A 22,652-nucleotide genomic window follows, 5' to 3' on the forward strand; every position below is an offset into this window, starting at 1 on the left:
TGCCTTGATGGAAATTCTAAAAATGACAGGCCGACTGGTGGAATGAAGGACATCCCACACACTGCCACTCCTTGTTCCATAATTAGACTTTGTTATAGACACTGATCTCAGAGGTGGCAAAAATAGCTGGCAGCTCAGGGGAGGACCCGAGCTATCCACGGGCTCTGCTGCTTCGCCAGCAAAGCAGCTGACAGCTGAAGTCCTTCCCTGATACTCCAGGGCCACCCGCCCGCCCCTTCCTTCACACTCCCCTCCCAGAGAGTAATAACTGCATTGAATCTGAAGTGGGAAAGTTAGGGAGGAATTATAAGATAAAAGATTACTATCTGGTGCCAAAGCTACTCAAATAAATCAGATTGTTTTTAACAGTGTTTTTAGATCTAAGCTGACAGGCTGTCATGGCTTATGTCTGGATGCCCCCCAAAACCTCATGCAGGCATAGGAGGGTCTTTTTCAGACATGGCTGGATCTAGAAGGCGTGATGCTGGGATTGACTCATGATGCAATGTTAGGATCAAGGGCACCAGGATGAACAGTGTGAGTGCTGCCCACCCCAAAGAGCCTGATAAAATGTAGCAGACAGAGCGCTTTGGTCATCACTTGCTTACTTTGCTACCTTTTGCCCACCCTGAGCTGTGGCTCCTCTGTGATGCCTGCCTGCCCTGTGCCACTCTGCCTTGGGACCAGCCAATTACAGACTGAACCTATTGCAGAGGGTGAGACAAAGTTTCCCCTCTTTGACTCTGGGTGTCAGGAATTTTTTCTCAGCAGCAAGAAAAGTAACTAAGATCCAGGCATTGCTGAAATGTGATGTATATCTAGAGTAATGTGAAAATTCTAAGAAAGCTCGGTGGGGACAGGGAGGTTCAAAACCTGTGAAGCAGTGCAGCACGGTGGTGGCTACAGTTAAGTGTTTAGGAATCAGACAAAACCATCTTGCATTCCTGGCTCTATCAGTAGTGTGACCTTTAGCTCCAAGTGGCTTCCATACTTAGGGCATCCTTTTCTCTAACAGGTCAGTGATTCTTATCAGTCAAGGATCATGAGTAAAATGCCCTCTTCCACTGTCGGATTTTACACTATCTTATATCACACAGCCGAACACAGTAGCCCTCAGTCACTAATTTTGAAGGAATAAATGACTGAGAATGAATGACTTACTGTGGTTATGAATGAAGTCAGGCAACGTATATGACACATCAGAGGAGGCTGAATTAATACAATGTCTGCCACTGAAAAAGAACCAGACACAGCAGATGCCCTCTAAATAAATGGTGTTATTAGTACACACCATAAAGTAGGAACTACTTAAAAGGCAGAACTTAAAGGAATAAATAAATATTGTAGGGGCAGATACACAAGGGTGGCCCTGTAATCTATTTCTCTTCATCTCTGTGCTCTTAGGTGTTTGCCTTCCCTCGAGCATAGGGAGCAATTTTGACTATTTAGTGATCTAATATGCTGGGGAGATGATTATGTTGCACAGGCTCATGAGCTCCATCATGCAAGGAGACCCTCTTTGTGGCCTTTGTGACATCGATGGCTGCCTCAGGGAAACCTGTGCAGCAAAGAGCTGGCCATAGCCTTGCAGGCAAGAAACTGAAGCCCCCACAATCCTGTAGCCACAAGGAATTAAGTTCCATCCATAACTGTATCACCTGGGAAGGGGATCCTTCTCCACTTTAACCTTGAGATGAGACTGAGCCCAACTGTCCCCTGTGTTGTAGCTTCACAGAAAACTGCAGTGGCGGGCTCAGAGGAGCTGAGTCAGTGCTCCCAGTCTACCTACACTATGGGATGACACCTATGTCTTACAGGGTGGGGAACAGCTCAATGTTAAAGTGCTTTCCTAGCATGCACGAGGCCTTGGGTTGCATCTCGAGTAAACAAAAGGCAATAAATGCATGATGCTTTCTGGTTCATAATTGTTGATACTGTTATCTAACAACAGAAAACTAAGACACGTCCTAGTACAGATAAAATGTGTTGTGCCCATAGCATTGGTAGCAAGTTCCCAGAGAGGGATCTGAGCGTACAACAGGGTGAGGGGCCGAGGGGAACTGAGGATGCCCTCTGTCTGGGGAGGGCACACGGTGCTGGGCTTGTCCAATGAGTGCCATGTTGAAATGTAAAATCAGTGTCCCCAGATGTTTTCACTTTTCCAGAAAATATAGAAACCTGACTTGAACAAAAGTTCATAGTTTTTAGGTGTTGGCTGTCAATCTGGAGCTTTTGGCAGGCAAGAAAACCTGTCTAGAAGCTTAACTCAGATGTGCAGGTCAGGCCAGAATTATCCCAGTGAGTTTATTTCAATTCAGAGCCCATACTTTCAACTGCTGGGCTTGGGCCTTCAAACTAAGGGTCATTGAGAGGGCTTGAGAACTTGACACAAAGTCCTTAAAATGTTGTTTGTTACAGAGAACAAAAACAATATGCTTTACTTTATTATTAATGTTATAATGTATATTGTATAGCGCCCCCCCCATGGCTATAACAAACATAACTTAAAATAAATATAGTATTCTACAGCTCTAGAGGTTAGAATTCATGGGGCAGTATTACCTTGTAGAAAGGCTGGTTCCTTTTAGAGGCTCTGGAGAAGAATCAGTTTCCTGCCTTTTGTGATCTTGAGAGTTCATCCACATCTTTGGACCTAGCTCATCTTCTACGCCTAAAAGAGCTTCATGGCCTCTATGACTTTCTGTCCCTCAGCTTTGGTCCACACCATGCCCTTCTGTCTGACTCCTACTCCTGCATTCTCTCTTAGAAGGGTGATTACAGTGACATTAGACCCTTCTGGGTAATACAGGATAATCCTCCAACTCACAATCAGATCCCTGCACTTTGATCACATCGACATTTTTCCCATTAAGCTACTATTCACTGCATTCGAGGATTAAAACATAAATATTTTGGAAAAGCCACTGTTCAGTCTACGATATCTGCTGTCACTGTTCCCCAACCAACAGGCTCATCTCTGTGTGTTTTGAGACTCGGGGACACAAGGATGGGTTCAACCGCTTCAGATCTATGACCAAATGTGTGAGCCCACCAGGGTTAGACACCACTCTGTCTACAGGTGAAATCTTGGGGTTCTGCAACAGTGCCAGTGAGCAGCACATTAGGGGTTCTTTATAATGAGGCCAGGGCAAAGTGAGCTTTCCAGCCTGCTTCCATTTACAACCTTGGTTTCCTGTAAGAAGCAAGTCAGCAGGAAACATAAGATGAGTCAAAGAAGAAAATGCAGCCGGGTCTGCATGGACCCACGTGTGCGCTGGAGTGTGGGCAAGTGGGGTTGCCTTCACCTGCTCCATTTTATCATGGTGTCCCCTAATCAGGCACTGATTAAACGACATTGATTCTCAGCGTTTCACAACCTGCAGCTTGACTTCCTTGAGATTAACATCCCATTTTGAGGCTTCCTCATGTTATCTTAAACAGACTGCTGTTACTTTAACATCACATTCATTTTGTAGAACTCGTGAAGCATGCAGCAAATTAAGAGCGAATAACATTATTTTCTAGTTAAATTTGCAAAGGGATGATCTGAATGAATTACTCATATTCCCGATTAATTTTACTGGAAATAATGAGGAGGCTGTAAAGGAAAAACATGTGCTTACAGAGCCTGCCTTTCAAGCACAATTTACGCTAATTATGGCTTCACAAATAAGGTAATCTTAGAAAAACTTCTTTAGGAGTTTAAATGCATCTAATGGCATAGCTACACAATTCTCATTTAATGACATATAAGTTTTAATTGACTTGGATTCTACTTCAGAGCTCTCTGTCTCTCTCTCACTCTATCTCCTCGTCTCATCCTCTCTCCATCCATCATTAACTGGCTTATTTGCTTTATCCAGAATGGTAACCATATGAGGAAACGAATAACAAGAGTCCATTGGTTCAACTGGAAACTCTTTTTGGGAGGTCATTTGGAAAGAAAAATTAAATTCTTAAAAATATGGACAGCTTGTGAATCAACATTTAATTTTGAGAATCTAAGCTAAATAAATAACCACTAATGCATACAGATTGAGCGTGAAGCTGAAATACTGTTTTAAAATCCAAGGAATCTTCACGCGACATAACCAAGGAATAGACACACGTGCTCAGTGAGGAAGAAGTATACAGATACAGTACAATGCTTTTCACCAAAAGCTAGCTAGAAACAATGTGTTCAGTACAATTCTGTTTCTATGTGCACACGATTAAAATTCTGGAAGCTACAGTGCATACTCAAAAATTAGCAATAGGTGTACCACTGTGTGCCAGGAATCTGCGTGACCTCCCTTGTTCCCATTCGACTATACTGACTGCTATTTTCTAGTGATGCATAGCAAACATGACCACTGCTGTTTCTTATAGTAGTCTCTGATTCTCTAAACATAATCTAATTACATCATTTCTATTCCTTCTCAATTGTATCTTCAAGTTTGCTTTACTTAGACGCATACACACACATGCACATACGCGTGTGCACACATGAGCACACACACACACACACACACACACACACACACACACACACGGGGAAGAACCAGTAAAGAGCAAAATGAATGTAGCTACTTCTGAACAATCATCAACCACTAGCAATTTCATGGCTACGATCAATCTGGATCAACTAAAGTGCTATTACTATCACTAATGATGACTTGATTATTAATAACAATAATAATGATAGCTACCCTCACTGAAATTTTTTACATAATAGACTGTTGGACATATGACAAACATCCCTCAAATTTTAAGAAAACTTGAAGGTAAATACTGTCACCTTCCTCATTGTACAAAGGGAAACCCGGAGCTGGGGGCAGTCAGAGCTTTGCTCCCCACCCAAGGCTACAATGTTTCAGATTTGGCATTGGAACTAGGTCTGACTCCCTGGTGACACTGACTTTTATCTGTGCATTATCTGTGTCTTCCTGTACACTGGAAAGATCAATCAAGATTTTCCAAAAGCAGAATAATAGCAGAGAGACAAAAACTGTAAGAAATTGGTTCCTGTGATTGTTAAGACTGAAAAGTCCTAAGTTCTTCAGTTCCAAAACTGAAGGCCTAAGATTCAGGAGAGGTGAAGGTGTAAATTCAAGCCTGACTCAGCAGACAGGAGGAGATACTATCTCAGCGCGAGCCCATAAAACGCTGAGACCTAATTCTCTCTTATCTGCCTTCTGTTGAATCTAGGTCTGCAGCCAACTGGATAGGGCTCACCTTTGCATGCAGGGCAAGTTGCTGTATGCAGTTTATCAATTTAAATGTCCTGGTACCAGAAATACCTGCACAGCTGCACCAGAATAACATTTAACCAGGTGTTTGGGCAACCCCTGTCCCACACACGTGGAGTATCCCAAGCCCGTAATTCACTCCAGGTCTCCCCAGAACACCTGTCACCACCATTTCTAAAGTCAGTTACAAGCGCAGCTCTAGATTCCCTCACAGCCTTCCTTCCCCAGCACTGGCTCCAGCGAGCTTTTGCTCTGTCTTTTGCCACCATATGCCAGCCTTCTAGGCACATGTGGACAGCTGCCCGTTCTTGCGGGACACTCAGGCAAAATAAATAAACAACCAAATGATTGGGAGAAATAAAAAGTAGCTTAATGGGTCAAAAATTTCATTACATGAGAAAATCATACGACATTTGAAACTTTGGCATCCATTAATAATATTTATCTTTTGGAGCACAGCTTTCCCCTTTTCCTGGCATTTTTCCACAGCTGCTTTGTGCTGCAGAGGTAGGACCCCGGCTGCAACAGAGTCCGAGAGCACAGACGGACTGTCGACCTGACCCTTTACAGGAAGCTCTGATGGTCTTTGTGCCACAACCTCAGCTTGCTCTGTGCACAAGTTATCGGAGAACGATCTGGAGCTGCTCTCAGGAAGGTCACGTAACCGGCATGCTTTGCGCCCCTCTTTAAATCCAGCTGCCCCAGCTGAGATCATAAACACTGTACTCAAACTACCCCGATCTTACCATGATAAAACAGCCACTTGCAGTTTTCTCTCCTTCCAATTATGAAGTTCTGAGTGGGCGTTTACAAATACGAATACGTGATTTGCATTCATTTAAGATTTCATTAATTTACCTTCCTTTAATAACAAAGCAAGGAACCAACTCCTTGTGCAATCTATAGTACCTCGCTCTGGGTCACGGAAAGGGTCTACAGGGCACACTCTCATGTTCACGGCATCTTTATGCATCAGGAGATGCACGCCTGTGTGTAGCACATCAGGTTTTCTTTACCAGGTAGACTGCTACCATTTCAACTGCAGTTCACTGCCAACAGTTCGCAACTGTGCAGGACCAAACAGACTCAAATACTTAGCTTCCCTTGAAAAATCAAGAGGTCTGTCCATACAGAACCCGCAGTCTGCCATCAACAGCTGCCTGGTCCTGGCCTTTTGATATTTCAGGCCAGTTTCCCTTCATCCTGTTCTCTATCTTTTTTTTACTCTTTCCAGCCTCTGATGGCAGTAGACATGATAACATCTGATATAACCATAAGTATATGACCATCTGGAGATTACCCACTAATGTGTCTATAGATGATATACACATCTGAACTGTTTTACAATATAAATACACAAATACAATAATCACAAAGTAGATGTGTGAATGAATGATCAGGAGCGGATCATTTTTTTAAAACCAATCGACCATTTGGGGAGTTCCTAAGGTGGCATTTAAACCACATGATACACTGTTGAGTACAGAAGTAAAACCATCTGCTCAACTAACAATGCTCATATAGGCAACACAGAAATTCCCGGGTTACATTCTACAGCGGTAGACGCTGGGTTAGAAGAGAGAAATTCCAAACGTACCATTGAATTTTTCACGCTTTGGAGCAAACGCTCATGCTGCTCCGCTATGGCCAAAGCAGCTGAGTGGACTTTCTGATAGATGGCCTCCCCGTCTCGAGTCTGAAAGATAAACAGCCCTTCACCGGTCTCACACATCCTGCGAAGACAAAAAGCAACAGGCTTCTGAGAACCCAGGTCCCCCGATGTTCATTCAGTGTGCTAAGATCTTGTGCCCACGAGGTTTTTCAATAAGATTAGGATTCTTGTTCGCATGCGCTAAACAAAACTAACTGGAATCAAAACATTCCAAGTGTCCCACTAAGTATTACAAATATGGTCATCCCATCCTCCCCAGGCAGGATTTCTTCATTCTTAAAATCCTATATGAAATTCTGAAAATGCATGCAGCCTTCTTTTTTAACTGAGCATGAAGGCACTAAATTATGTTTTGGAACGTAATGGACATTTTTTAAAAAGTGGGTGAGTGGATTTGATGGCTGACTGCAGATGTGAGGAAGAAGGCGGTCCATACACCAGACCTCAACAATGGAAACAAATCTCATTCCTAACAGGAGACTGTCACACACTGAAGCCAAAACAACACAACTGCTTTTTAATTCAATGTATACTGCTCTATAAGCATTCAATATACACAAATATACACTAAATGCAATGACTCAGTATTTTTAAAGAACTTGGACAAAATCATATGCAGGGACACTAAAAACAACTCTGACTTTGGTTCACACTTAAGGGCCACAGTAAAGAAAGACTTTGGTTTGGTTGTTTGTTTTAAAGGAACTAATTATCTGAATGTTCCTCCTCTCTCTTTGGGAATCTTCCAAAACTAAACACCAGCTCTAGTGCCCATTTTGCTCATATCTTAAAAACTGTTGAACACAACATAGAAACCAAGCAAATACTCTGATCAAACCATTGCTAATATTTTAAATCTACTTGGGTCTATGCAATTAATGTAAAACAAGCAAGATTTACCCCAATCTAATTTTTCCATCAAATCAACATTGTATACATCTGTGCAACAGTTTTCTGCCTATGTGGCAGGGTTTATGGAACTGGTTAAAACCTGTTTAGCTTGAATTTCATGACTATGAGCTATATGGGGATGCAAGGGGAAAACAGCGACAGATTATTGAAATAATCTAATATAAAGAATTCACTCATGAACTTGATCTTGTGGTTTTAGTCATTAAGTCAGTGTACTCTAATGAAAAACTAAGACAATTCAAGGCATTTTCCAATCAGATCTCGTTGCTCTCCTGAGGATATCTCACAACATTCCAACCCCTCCTGCCACTTCTCCTGCATCTAAGCCGCCACTCAAGCTTGATTCCAACACTTGGCGCTCAGCTCTACAAGGTTTTATGGTTTTCAAACACCATTTTCCATAGAAATATGAATTCCTTAAGAAGAAGCAGTGGGCATCTGCTCCTCTTGGGGCAGAAGTTACGGTTTGTTTTCTTACTTCAAAGCTAACTTTGGTTCCAGAACAGATGAAGGTTCTTCTTATGGGGAAATACCTGTAAGATGACTGATGAGCATCAAACTCCCTAGCTGTGATTCCCACACCTGACCGTCCACAATAAGAAATCAGTTAAGATCATGACCCAATGCATCTATCTGTTTATGGCTCTAACATTAATCTCTCACATGCCAATGTTTTCTTCTCTGTCTTAATTTTTAATACCAGCGGTGGAAGGCTTAGTCCATATTATGATTCATGAACTGGCAAGAGCCACTCTTTGAAAAATTACTCTTTTATCTAACATCCACTTCTGACAAATAATGATTTCATACAGGTTTTAACGTCATTTAAAGATCTAAAATGCTGTGATCAGAGACAAATGAAATTATTGTGTCAAGGAGTCTTCTCTGACTTACACAGACCACCCCACACACACCTAAGGGTATTAATACACACCCACACATGCACACACACACACACACACACACACGCATGCACACACACTCCACTTGAAGAAAGAACTAGGAATCACAACCTCAAACTCTGTCAGAGGCCAGGCAGAGAAAGTGACAGGTGAATTTGCTCCAACCCTCTGCAGCTATGGTGGAGAGTACAAGTCTTGTTCACATATTACAGTCATGAGTCAGCCCTGGCCAGGTATTTACATGAGGGAACAGAAGTCCAATGGAGCCACTGCTTCTCATTGGTTAACAAAAGCTGGAAATCCTGACGGCTACCTACACTCATCTGAATTTTAAATGCCAGCAGCCTGTTCCTTTTTTTTAAGCTGTGAAAGCCAGAATTGTTTGGTCAACCAGATCTGGCCAAGAGGTCTCTAGCGTGCATGAAAAAGACAAAATGCATTCATTTTGCGTGCCTTTGGTTTGATGAGTGGCACTTTTGTCCATCTGGTCAGGAGTGCATGACCCTTAGTTGGTCAGCCTGACCCAGGAAACTGCAGGCGAACAAACACTGGCCTCCACTTGCTCTTCTGTCAGGGGTCTTCTAACCTCTGCCCACAAGCTATTCCATCATCCTCACTTTGCCCACTTGGTTTGCTGGGAGCTGTTTCATAAGCAGCTTTACGACCCATTAAATGTTAGGATGGTTTTTTCTCAAAATAATGCAGTGCACTAAGGCCCCACGGCAGTAAGAAGAGAACAAAGGAAATAAAAAAGAAACAAATAAAAAGAGTAACACATCAACCAGGCTAATGGTCTTATATAAGCAAATGCTGTGGTAGTGTTTCCTCATCTCTTAAGAAAATGCAACACAAAACAAAGATGTTCTAATGGGTCCACCCACGGAAGACAGCAAATCCATGTGTTCTGAATGTTTATGGTCCCAGTGATTCTTTTCATTTCCTTTAGCCACTGGGATTTTACCTTAGTTGCTTCTCCAAAAAGGTCACAAATGACCTAGCACTTTCCTATGACCTCAGGCTCACAAACCCAGTGGACTGGATGCCAGAGACGTAAACAATGGAGTTAGGTCTGGCCTTTCTGATGTTCCCTAGGAAGATAAGGACTTAGGTAGCATAGTAATATTACCACACAGGCGCAGTTATAGTTTTGATTTTTCTCCAAAATTACTTTGCTTTAATGACGTACTTGTCACTCCAAACATGAAGGTTTCCATTAGTGAAGAAAACTGGAAGCTCGGAAAATACTGGAAAATACACTAATTCATCTATACACTGAATGCTAGCAAGGCAATGTCACAACAGGCAAGAGTTTAAGCTAACGTTTGCCTGGATGGACTTGCCCTTCAATTCCAAGTCAATTTACCTCTATATGTGTATTTTCAGTAGTAAAACAAATAGTCATAAAAATATTCAACTGAGATTTTTCAGAAGTATTAAATACAACATAGAGTATACAATTAAGTCTAGAAGAGAAAGAACTCCTGTTATTTGATGGAAATGTAAGCTCCAAGTAGACAGAAAACTTTTCAGATTTATTCATAGGCTTTTCTCTGCTACTAGAGACCCCTGATATCCCCACCTCCAGCTGCAACATGTCTCCAGCTGCAAAAATGTCTCCAGGCATCAACAAATGACCCTTGAGAGGTAAAATGCCCCTCGCTATAGAAAGACCCTGAACTAGACCAAGCCCAGGAACACAAGGGAGAAACTGAGTCATGCTTAAGCACTAAGCTACTGCATAGACAAAGCAGTTCCTGAGTTGGGGAGACTGACAGCTTTACCACTCACGGAGTGATGACAACCTTTTATGGTCGTGCATCTTTGCCTTTCCTGTTCTGATCATTGGCATTTGCCTGGCAACATCAACTCCTGTCAAGGCAGCATGTGTTGCCTGGAAATGAGGGGACTAGCCCACCCACTGCGCTGGAACATTTTCTGAGCCCTTGTTGTGAGCATCACGGTGAGGAATACATGCAAAACACTCTGTCATTCTGTTCTACACATCTCAGTGTCCTGAGCAAGAGACAGCTCTTGTCAACATCCATCAGCCACACACAGCTTCAGTTAAGATTGTCCGATCTCTGTGCTCCTTTTGGTATCAATCCATTTTTTTCTTCCTTGAACAAATGTGTTATAAATGGAGTCATCAAATCAATGTTATTAACTAATATGGTCCAACCTGGTATGGTGGAGCCCATCTGTAATCTCAGCACACTGGGAGGCTGAGGCGAGAGGACAGCAAGTGTGAGCACAGACTGGCCAACTTATCAAGACACTATTTCAAAAAAATAAAAAGAAGCTGAGGATATAACCTGAGCCAGAAACCTGCTTCCTTAACAGGTACATTAGGAAGCATTAGAGATGTACGTAAGCACTGGCGACACCTGGTTGTATTACTGCTCCATAATATAACCAAAGCATTGGAAGGAACGGAAGAGACTTCACCACTCTGAGACTCCCCTTTAAACTAGAACCTGCTCTGGGCGGTGTACGAGGTGGAGATGTGAAATCTCAGTTCCAGCTTCCTCACTGCAGAAATCATGACGTTGGACAAGGTCCTTGGCCTCCTAAAGACTCGGGGATTTCAAAATCCAAACATCAGGAGATCCCAAGCCTCGAGGGTTTGCATGGAGACAGAGTTTTGTATTCAGCAAAGGCTCAGGCAGCAAGCAAGCACTTCATTAAGGTTTGCTATTGCCGTTGACATCCCAGTGCCTTCAAGTTCCCAAGCCAAGGAGGAAAAAGCTCTCCGGAAAATGTCCTGAGCCAGGCACAAGCACACCTCTGTCTTGTAGGAAGCGCAGCAAAGCAGCACAGATGACCGCCTGGGGCGGGAAAGGGAGTTGGGCTAGGGATAAAGGACTTATCACCTTGGCTGGTGTGGGGAAGCTGTGACTTTACAGGTGAGGGGAGTCTTAGGGACCAGGGCCTCCAACTCTGCAGTGTCCAATTCTCTCAGCCCCGAGGAGCTTTCTATCTAATAGTAAGAGCGGAATTCCTTACAGGGGATTCCAAGCCTGGCCTCCACCTTTTTCATGGTGTGCCTTACTCAGCACCTCAGCCTCCGGACTCCTCAGCACCTGTCCTGGCCTCCTCCCAGCAGGAATGCTCTCCCCCCGAGTCCTGCATGGCTCACTCTCTTACTCCATTCTGCTCTTTAGTGAAACGGTACTCACCCAGCAAGGTCAGTCCTGTTCCCTGTCTTTAAACCCCCTCTTCAGCACCTTCTATCCATCACCTCTCCCAGCTGCAGAATCTACTGCAGGATTTAAAGTAAGCTCTAATGCACTTTTTGTAATAGTGGTCTATGTTCGCATCTTTTCTACTGAGTGTTTGCTAAGGGCAAAGACACTGGTGTGCTGTGTTCACTGCTACGTCTGCCGTGCTGAGAACCACACCTGGCACACGAGGTGCAGTGGGTGGGTGGGTCCTGGATGACAGGAGGACTGACCCCTGCGCACGAGTCCTTTCTAGCATTCGGAAGCACCAGTGCTTATAAAATAATGACACACAGCACTGGTCCATTAATGCATTAGGACGGCCACCAGGCAGGGTCCACGGGATAATGCCTAATTTTGTCTCCAAGGGCAGAAGAAAGGCATTGTTTCTTTTGGAGATTTCACATGCTAAAGACACAGCAAGCCAGACTTAGCTAAGCCATTACCCTGCTACGGTGTCCTTGCCTTGTTTTATTCAAGTCCACTGTCCTAGCACAGCAGTGAGCAGGGGCACAACACTGAAGCATCCATGAAGACGTCATTCAAGAGGCGGCCTGGGCAGGAGAAAAGGATGGCTCCTGTCTGATCTCACACACGCTTACACTACTGGAATATTAAGTGTGCATTACCCTTATAATTAAAGTGCTTTCAACAGGTAATAGCTAATGAGGAATGTATGGACAGAAAAAGATGTAATCACTACATCTCTTTTTTTCTAAAGAAGAAAATTAAATTCCTTTTGAGCAAGCTCGTCTGAGATCCAGACCTTCCATTTGAAACACCACTCAATGTGGTAGGAAGAACCGAGTTTACTAAACTGTTCATTATTTACTTTGATCCATTAATGAAACTGAGTATGTCAAGTATAAAATATTTAGAAATTAGTTGATTACTAAGGAGCTAAGAGTCAGGAGGGCAAACAAAATATGCTGAAGTCATTCATGCAACTGTTATCTTACCCATAATCTCATCAGAGAAACAACTTTCTCTCCCAGTGAAAGCAATTGGACTGCTTTTAAGACAAACTATGTAAGAAATCTACAATTTATGTTCAGATGCCTTTATATTCCCCACAACACCATAACTTATTCAGCAATCTGTGCACTCCATTTAAGGGAAGTGTTTAAATATGCAATTTGATTTTCATATATTCTTGGCATACCTAAAAGTTTCTCTTAAAACGATGTCAAATGCACAAGAGAACCCTTCTCTGGCTCAGAAGGAAAGGTGGTCGTGTGTGGAAATTATTTAGCACAGTTTGCTGAGTGTCACCTGAGCTTTCCTCACTCCTGCAGGTGCAAAACCCAGGATAGTACCCTAAATCAACCGGGAGATAAGGGGGAGTCTAGCCCCGAAACATGCTCACGAGACAGCCAGCTGCAGTATTAACAGGGAGGCTCACTGGACACGGCCACCCTCCTTCACACAGTGACATTTCAAGGCCAGTTCCATCAGGGAGGTAGAGGCAGTTAGGACTTCACATCAGCTGGATCTTCCCAAAGAACGTCTGATGCCCCTGACAGTTTGATTCACCTAACTGAGGGTTTGGGGTTTTGAAGTGAAAGGAAACAAACAAAAGACTAGAACCTACACCTCCATCCAAAAAACCTGACCGTCTCTCAGTCCATCTGAAAAAATAATTGCTATTTATCTTCAGGGCAATTAATTGTGCTAGTGGTTTGTTACAGATTTCATTTTAGAGTCAGAATTTCAAGAGAATGAAGTGGTGACATAGACTTGCTTCTCCTGTGGGGAGGAGAGCAGAGACAGCATATGTAAGCCCACGATGGCCTCTGATCTTCATATTGCTGGAATGGGGAGATGAACAATCTCAGCTGTTTACCGTGCCTGAAGCAAAGAACAAATAGAAGATTCCAATATGAAAGTCAAGTTATGAAGACGTGTACACTAGTGAGCAGCCCAGAAGGGACTGGAGGTGTATTCGAATTACCAGTACCCTTGCGAGTCTGAGACTAATTGATAGATATTGTGCTGAACATTTTGGGGTCACTTCAGTTATGGGTTAACATTGATGCAGAATCTTCTAGCACAGTTTTAGAAAGCTTTGATGACATAAGTGTGCTTGCTTTTCCTTAGCGCTCAGAAGCTAATAGAAAGCTGGAGCTAACCTCCAGTGGAAGGGAAACCTTCTTACAAATCTAGAGTTTGGAAGTAAAAACCTGAGTGCTTAACCCATCATTTACTTTGCACCTCATTCTTTTTCATGTTACCTTTTAAAATGGGAATAACAGTATCTCCAGCCAATGTCACCAGCGCACAGTTACCATGAGGCAGAACATAAAGTGCTTACTGCAGTGACTTTCATAGTAAGGGCTGGATAAATGTTAGCGTTTATTTTCAGTAGTTCATACTCCTGACAAAGCACTGTTTCTCAATCCCCAATAATCAGGCCTCATAATTTATCACTGCCAAGAACTGCTCTGTGCTGGTTAAGATGTTTACCAGCATCTTTGATTGCTCTACACGCCAGGTGCCAGTAGCATTTTTGAGCAATTTGTGACGACCACGCACATCTCCAGACATTACCAAATGTTCCCAGGGCTAAGAACCATTTTTCCGGAGCGCAATACCATTGTGAGTGATACTGATGATGGGCGTTAAAAAAAAATTTAAGATGTGCTGTGTACATGGACCAACTCCCCACAATGAATATAATTATTATATACTTCAAACATGTACTAATAACAATAATGAAAAAAAGAACTACAGTCAAAAGGCCTCTTGTTCCTATTTGCTATGAGCAATTATTAAATAATCTCCTGGATACATTTTGCTAGTTTTTTTTCTTATATGTTTCTCCTGAGCTCCAAGGAAGAACAAACATACTTATGTCAGCAAAGCTTTCTAAAACCATTCTAGAAGACACGGTAAGAAGAAATAGTAACATCTTTCTGCCTGAGAGAACTTCTATAATATTTTTGTATTTTCTAAGTTCTATGCAAGCTGCTCCATACAGTGCCCAAAGGAAACAGTGAATGCAGTGGTCAGCACACGCCGGTAATTCACCCCCTTTCTACTGGCCGCTGTGTGAGATGATCTCACAGCTCCTAGAAATCACTGTCTGGACCAAGAATGATGATATCTTAGGAGACAAAGGATTCTCAAATGAAACCTAGGTCACCACTTGGACGGCCTGAAGCCATCTCTATTCTCAAGACTCTGGGTGAAGTAAGCTAATGAATTCCTTTCCTGCATCAACCGGGTTGACTCCTGCTTGCCAGGCAAATGCCAGGTAATTTAATACAATCTCTGCAGCAGCAATCTTGTGAGGTAAGTCACATTTGTGCCCCTTTTACAGGTGGCAACTGAAGCTCAGCTTTCATTGTTTCTACAGCCAGGATATGTCAGAATTTTACCTCGTGTCCTCCAATGCCTAGTCCAGTGTATGACACCAGCCTCACTGCTGGCTTTGGCAGTTTAAGTGGGGACCACTGGGCAGGAATAAGCTGAATGTGAGCAGAGCATTGTTCCTGTAGCCTACAGAAGGACACCTAAAAGTTTTGCAGACGCCTGTTAGACACGTGGATACTGGAGTGACTCAGGCCCTGCTCGTTTCATGATGCAAGTGAGGAAGACATTACAATAGTTAACAGGAAATTGCCTTGTTTTGAATACATCCAAAAATAGCCAAGAGAAAAAAACTCATCTTCACTAATAAAGTACAGCAGATATGAAACTTTCACGCTTGGGGAAACACGAATGATCTTATTATCCGGAGCATCTTGATGGTAACTATAAAAATTCATTTTTATTTGAGTTTCAGGCAAAATATGAAGCAGTAGCTTTACCTTGGGTTTCACCCTGTCTGTTTCTTCCAAGGCCAAGAACTGTTCCAGAGTAAGCATACAGACATGAAAGAGACTGCTCAGAAGCCTGGCACCATCCTGGGGTACCTGTGGCCATCACGGCTTTTACCCCAGAAGACCTTGCAGGAAGTTTATTCAGATAAACTTACAGGAAGGTGAGCACCGTGTCCAAGGTCAAAGGCCAGTAAAACACCAGGCCCCCCTGACTTCCACACCAGTACGCTACACACTGCCCGCAGTTTGAAAAGTGAGGAGACCCTAAAGAGCAGGGTTCCCCACCACCTCAGCCTCTCACAGGATGGCCGCTGCAGAAGAACGCTGTTCAATGCCAGCAAATAGCCCAGCTTCTGAGCTATTTCAGGTGCAACACTGTGTGGTCTGAGTTTGTAGCTATTACAATCATCTAACTGCTGGAGTTCATGCATAAAATCCCCCAGGACAGATCACGAAGAGGCTGACAGAGTCATGGAACGAAATGTTTTCATTTTCCAAATCAGCTTTGGGTCAAAGACCAGTGAAATAATTCTGGAATTCATGTCGCCAATGTGTTTATTTTTCACCTACCATCTCTCTTACCCAAGCGACCTCAGCATCTTGCCCCATCTTGCCCCTTCTATTATAGCATCCACGGTGAGGTCAGAGTAAGTGACCTTTATGAAATATGAGCACAATTCCACGGTGCAAACACACAGACAACATGAAGTAAGCTTTTTACAGGACATAGGTAGTATTTCCCTTATACCTAGAATATTAAGGTGATAATTTAAAGAAGTTTCATAGATGCTAGGCAAGCAGCACTCTACCTCTGAGTTACTACCCCAGTCCTGCAGGGTTTTTGTTTTTTTTATGTGATGATCTCTGTGATCTGGGAAGGTGACTAACCTACCTCTTAGTTCTTGAAGATAACATAGACAAGAGAAGAGGTTTATGGGAAATAAGAATTTTAAAAACTTGTTTGAATCGTTGTAAGAACATCAAATAGAACATCTTTTGGAAAAGTAAATTTTCTATAATGAGCTCTGTGTAACATGAAGTAGGTAAATTAATTAGAAGGGAGGATTAGTGCCAGCTAGTCCCAGGAACTGGGGTCCTGGGTGGTGGTTGGGACTTCTGTTTTTACTTCCCTTACATCAAATACCACGCTGCTGTAAGAACAGCATACGTCACGGACTTTGTTTTACCATCACGAGTTGATTGCTTTCAGTTTGAATGTAATTTCAGACCACACGCAGATGCACTTGAATTTCTTAAAATTAGTCACTTGAAAATTTAAAATACAAAATTGAGCTGTGGTGTTTCAAAAACAGCCCAAACCCTGAGGGAGGAAGACTGGGGGCAAAGCAAATGAGGTACTGCCCAGGGGTCCCCTTACCACAGAGCTCAACCCAGGAGTTGCAGTCTCTCTCTCTCTCTCTCTCTCTCTCTCTCTCTCTCTCTCTTCCTCTCTCCCTCTCGTCTCTCTCCCTTCCTATATTAACCTCTAAAAGGAACACTGAGAAGCCCACATGTGGTCACCGATTTGACAACAGGGACAATATGCATGGTTTTAAGGTCTTCCAGTGTCAGGGAGCACCGTACATGGACCTCAAACTGCAACATGAAAGCTGTCAATGGCCCCTTGTATTTATACTCCCTCATATTAATGCCTCTGCAGAAACATAACGTGAAAAACAATTAATAATGTGGAAGCCTTCCAAAAACCAAGAAGGTGGCCTCTGCTTAGCTTAACCCAGTATGTAGAACATGGTTGGCACCTTCTTTAGTTCACCTTCAGTTTGTGTTGTGGAATCAAACAGTGTAATGAAAATTCACATTACATGGTGAAATACTAGAATCCTCTTCAGGAAAAAAAAGTCAGACTGAATACATGGGGATTTTACAGCACCCCTCAGGTTTTACAGTCACAGCTCTACAAACCTCCTCAAGTTGGATCTCATAGGTGGACCTCAATAATATGAACTTGGAAAAGCAAACAAAGATCTGGAAAAAGTCATTAAAAGCCACAGCACTCACCTCCCCGCCTCAAAAGTGAACCACGTGGTATCTCTTCCATACCGCCGCAGGGCGCTTAGCGGCCAAGAGACCAGTTTGACTCTGGGATTCTGGATGTCCCAAAGACAGATATACTCATATGTAATCTGCAAGGCACATTCGCCATGTACATCTAAGTTAGGAGATGGCATCAAATACACATTGAATCTCTCTGGGAGAAAAACAAAAGGTTAGTCTCAAATCCCAGGAACAAAATATCACAGACACTGTAGAAACACAGAGCATTCAAAACTAATTCAAACTCATATTTTAGGACTTCATTGAATATTCAAGAAGATTAACAATTCTCATAAATGGACAGTCCTGGAAAATGATTTTTAATGCAAATCCTATTAAATAATATAATAATAAAATATACTACTTGTCAACATACACTATAAACAATTATAGGGCCATTTTTAGACTTTTAAAATTTTCATAATAAAAACTTTTGAATGCCAGTGGAAAACTAAAGCAGTGAAATGATAAAGTTGTGATTAAAAGCTTTTTTTCCTGCTAAGCACATATTAACTAGCCTCACATTTTTGTGTTCATAAGAGATACAGGTGCAAAATAATTGTCACACGATCTAGTTATACTAAACTTTTATTAATCAACTCATAATTTATACAGCTCATTTATATAAATGAGTAAAGCTTTACCCCAAATTATTTAAATAAAATTCCACACAAATTCTATATACTCAACTGACCAGCGTTTTTGGGGGAAAATCAATAGATATATTTGAACTAGTTTTAAGAAAATGCTCTCTTTACCCACCCTTTCTTTGGATGATTTTGTAAAAAATGTAACCAAAATCACTCTAAATGTATTCTTTTGATTACTACCACAGGCTATAGATACAATTACTACATTTTTGCTATATTCCTAGAAAATTCATGAACATAAAAAATGACAGTCAAAATCTTTCAGTGATATATGAAGCAAAATACTATTACTATAGCAAACACATTTCCACTTAGTCATCATTAATATCGATTGTCTATATCTGACAAAACAGTGTGGCATGAACAATTAAATCTTAGTGGTTTTCCAAGCTAATTATTTTTAAAAAGATAATCATTACAATTTTCATAGAATTTACTTTAGTAAATACAGTAGTAATGTTAAGATTGTGTTCATAAAATGTATTCATGAATCTATAATCCAAATTTTCTAAGTCATTTAAAACTTTCAATTGTCAAATATTTACTTCTTTTGAATTAACCACTACTTTTTAAAAATGCATTCTAATGGAGCATACTTCTCCCTTGAGAGGTCTAGACCAAGCAAGAAAGACTGATTTCCTTAAGTGTCAAGTAAGAAAGAGCATCATCCAATCATTTGCTTAAAAGCAAATTTATTTCCTATTACCTGTAACTCGCTCAAGAATCTTAGTAGTGGGAGTAGCAATTTTAATTATAATTACTTGAAGTTATACAAATTAAGAATGTAAAATACTTCAAAAGACATGGTAGGATTTCATAATAATCCCTAGTAATTTTATGCCAGAGATACGCTTATTTCTACTTGGCAGAAGAGGAAACTTAGATACAGAAAGCCAGCATGGGAAAAGTAAATCTCAAGCATAATGAATTTTGAATTCTATTTGCAGTGCTATCAGGGTACTGCTCGGCAAATAAAATGTGTTAAAATTAAGTGCTGATCTGAGCACTCTACGAAACAGGGATCACCTCAACCTGGCATGTTGCTTCCCTGTGTTCTGCTTCCAGATCTCCATCTGGGAGGCTCTGGGTGTGTCCTCTCCGGGCAAGGTTAGCCTGCCCTAGTGAATCATGAGGGGAGGGGTCTGGAGAATGGGCGGATATCCCTGGTCAATGACTTAACTTCACTGTAGCTCAGTTTCCCAATCTACACAGAGGCTCCTCTGAATTAAGCAGCACTTCCAGGGCTTGGTCAGTAACACTTCAGTGGAGATGGATTATGGCACCCATGGTACATTCAATAGAGCCACAGACTATAAATGTGTCATGAAGACACCGTCCCAATAAAGAAGGAGACCATCTCTGACTAACAAATGGCGTGTGGGTCTATGGACAGAGTCAGTACAATTCCACGCCTGCCATGTTCATCATCAATCCAGGTGACCCGGAGCCCCTTCCAGTGCCCTAAACCCTCATCTATCAAGTCAATCACTAACACAGGACCTTGGGATCCAATCTACCCCGTCGCAAGGCTATTTGAAGATGAAAAAATTATTCCAGGCTCACGGTGTAAATCAACATTGAATTTTGCTAAAATGCTCATGAATATTTTGGTCGTTATTACTTAAAACGATGCATTCCTCGACTGCATGTTAAACTGAATTGGCTCAAGTGCTTAAGTATTTTTTTAAAATCACAGATTTTTAGGTGAGTTTCAACTTGATGAAACATTCATGAATTTGAAATTCTATTAAAAGCATTGGAAAGCTTTCAATAACACTGAAAGTGAAATAGTAAGACAAAAATCCATTATACTTTAAAATCCGTATGCTGTAAATTCAGGCCCAAGAGTACTCTTTGGAACTAAAAACACTAACTAGCTACTAGAGTTGGAGCAAGATGTTTACCCCTTTGAAACTTTAGTTTTCTCATCTGCAGAATCAGAGAAGTAATAATATCTATGCCATGGGGCTGTAATAATCTACTATTGGTAGAGCATCTTTTGCTAACCTGGCAAAGAGTAGGTGCCTCAAAATTTCTACCTGGCATCTGACACTTTTATAATGCACACTGGAAAAGATGCTACAAGAAAACACACTGCTATGTTCACATCAGTTGTATACTGGGTGGAAAGTTACTTTTGCTGTTTTTTATGCATTTTAATAACTGCAAAATTTTTGCATCATGAAGATGGCTTATGTTTTACCATACTGGGAAAAACTGTATAGAAAAAGAAGCTGAGAATTTCTTGTACCTACCACTCTGTTCTCTCTCAACCCCAGTCGCCAATAAGTCAGGCTCTCCGAGGCTGATATCATTGATCCGCGTTCCCACACACTCCATCTGGAGGACTTTACACCACTCGTCTGCCTCAAGATCTGTGGAAATGGCCAGAAGATGAAAAAGTACGCTCAGCACCTACCCACAAGCCAAAAACAAAAGCTCCTTTGCCTCGAGACAAACCTGATTCACAAGCAAAGGTCTTGGAGGTATCGTCATTGAAATAAATCCCTATGGCGTGTTTCTTGGTGCTCTTTGGCAATCGAGCTACATTCTTCACGTTGTTGAGTTCTGTAACCTGAAAAAGGAATAATTGAAAGTTTGGCCACACATCCTGTGTGAATCTTTCTAATCTACAGCACCAGGGCTGAGATCTAAAATAGAAAGCCTTTTCCAGGCTCATTACAGTCCAAGTTTATGTTTGTAATCCCATGAAAAAGTTATTAGAATTCCAACAAGTTAAAACCATCTACCCCCTTCAGTGCATCCCATGGTGAGTGTCTTTACACTAAGGTGTATTTATAGTTATGGGAAGCCAGGGGAGTCCTAAGTCCAGTTGGTATGATGGACTTAGGACTGAAACAAAGGTCTTTACCCAGGTTTTTCAATTCATGAAGAGGGGAGTGGCTCTGAGGTTAATGACTGTGACAGTCCTGGGAAGAACACGGGTTCTGTGAGCTGGGCTCTGCAGGAAGAGTAACTGCCCAACACAACTCAAGGCAGTATCTAATGTTTGCAGTCAGTGCTTCAGCTCTGATGTGCGATCTTTTATGCCCAGGGAAGTCATAGCCTCTTCTCTCTATGCTTGATCCCAGCCAACAGCATGGAGCCTGGCTCACACACACTTCTCTTCTCTGGAGCTATGGGGGTGGCAACACGTATCTGCCATCAGCAGCAACTCAGTGCATGAATTTGGTTGCATAAAGTCAAGCAAGGGGATAAGGAAAAGTGCTAGCCAGCTCTGTAACTATCAACCCAGATTTGTCTTTAACACATAGAAAGGCTTATAAATAATCTTTCTCTATTAAATATCATAAGGGACGGTAAGTGGAGGTAGGTTGGAAACTTCACAAAGGTAGAAAATTTATTTCATCCCTTCCGAGCACCCCCACTGATGAGGATGGGGCAGTCGACGTACCCCTGAATATTTCTTTTTGTGTCACAGGGAGAGTGCAGGGAGGCTCAGGGATGAACCACGACTTGAGGGTCAAATCATATATCCCACCACAAAGTCAGCACAAATTTCTCTATCAGTGCAATGGTTTATGTACCTTCACTATCTCTGATCTACCCTTAGCTACTCAGTGGCTATGAGCCTTCTGTTTTAGAATCTGGGAACACTGCCCTGCTCCGACCAGTAGGAAAGCTGCTCCCCATCAGACACTGTCCCTGTCCTTCCCTCTCCCACAAGGCTGTGGTCCTCCTAGCACTGCCTGAAACACATGGTGCTGGGTGGACCCCCAGCTGCTCTGGGACAACAGCATATTTGGTTCTTGCCAGAAAGGCTTAGGTGGCTTCAGGGTGAGAATTTACAAGATAAATAAGCCTTTCACACTGACAAGCTTAACCTCCCCTTAATATATCTCTTTTGTGCTGCTGTGCAAAAGAATCTGCCTCCCATCAATCTTCGCCTGCAGTGATACTGGGCCCTTCTCCCAGCTGTTACTCCAAATCCAATAACTGCCTGGCTCCAGAAGGAGGTGGGAACAGAAATAAATATCCTCCACGCACATGCTAATCTGGTTATTTCATTTCCTTGGTCTCCACTTCCATTGGCCCTTGTTGTAGTATAAATGCAAATGTATTAGCACACAGTGCTCCTGGGAAGCTCGTCCCATCAGCTACCTCAGGTCCCCCAGACTTGGCCAGATGCAACAATTAATTTGGTTTATTTTTGTGTCACCGCCTCAATACAAG

General features: G+C 42.2%; 1 protein-coding gene across 4 annotated transcripts in view; it reads right to left on the reverse strand.

Moving 5' to 3' along the window:
* The window catches only part of Dok5 (docking protein 5), a 149,444-nt gene that overhangs the window by 31,588 nt on the left and 95,204 nt on the right, over nucleotides 1–22,652 (reverse strand). For all 4 annotated transcript variants that reach the window (XM_003463651.5, XM_063248127.1, XM_013145651.3 and 1 more), the window contains exons 3-6: nucleotides 20,919–21,033; nucleotides 20,714–20,833; nucleotides 17,773–17,962; nucleotides 6,826–6,961 (exon numbers count right to left, since the gene is read on the reverse strand). In XM_003463651.5, coding sequence (XP_003463699.1) covers nucleotides 6,826–6,961; nucleotides 17,773–17,962; nucleotides 20,714–20,833; nucleotides 20,919–21,033 — 561 coding nt within the window. The remainder of the gene's footprint in view (nucleotides 1–6,825; nucleotides 6,962–17,772; nucleotides 17,963–20,713; nucleotides 20,834–20,918; nucleotides 21,034–22,652) is intronic.

This window comes from Cavia porcellus, unplaced genomic scaffold (genome assembly GCF_034190915.1).
Source record: "Cavia porcellus strain 051 isolate PalLab524CR breed Dunkin Hartley unplaced genomic scaffold, mCavPor4.1 scaffold_5, whole genome shotgun sequence".
Lineage (NCBI taxonomy): Eukaryota > Metazoa > Chordata > Mammalia > Rodentia > Caviidae > Cavia > Cavia porcellus.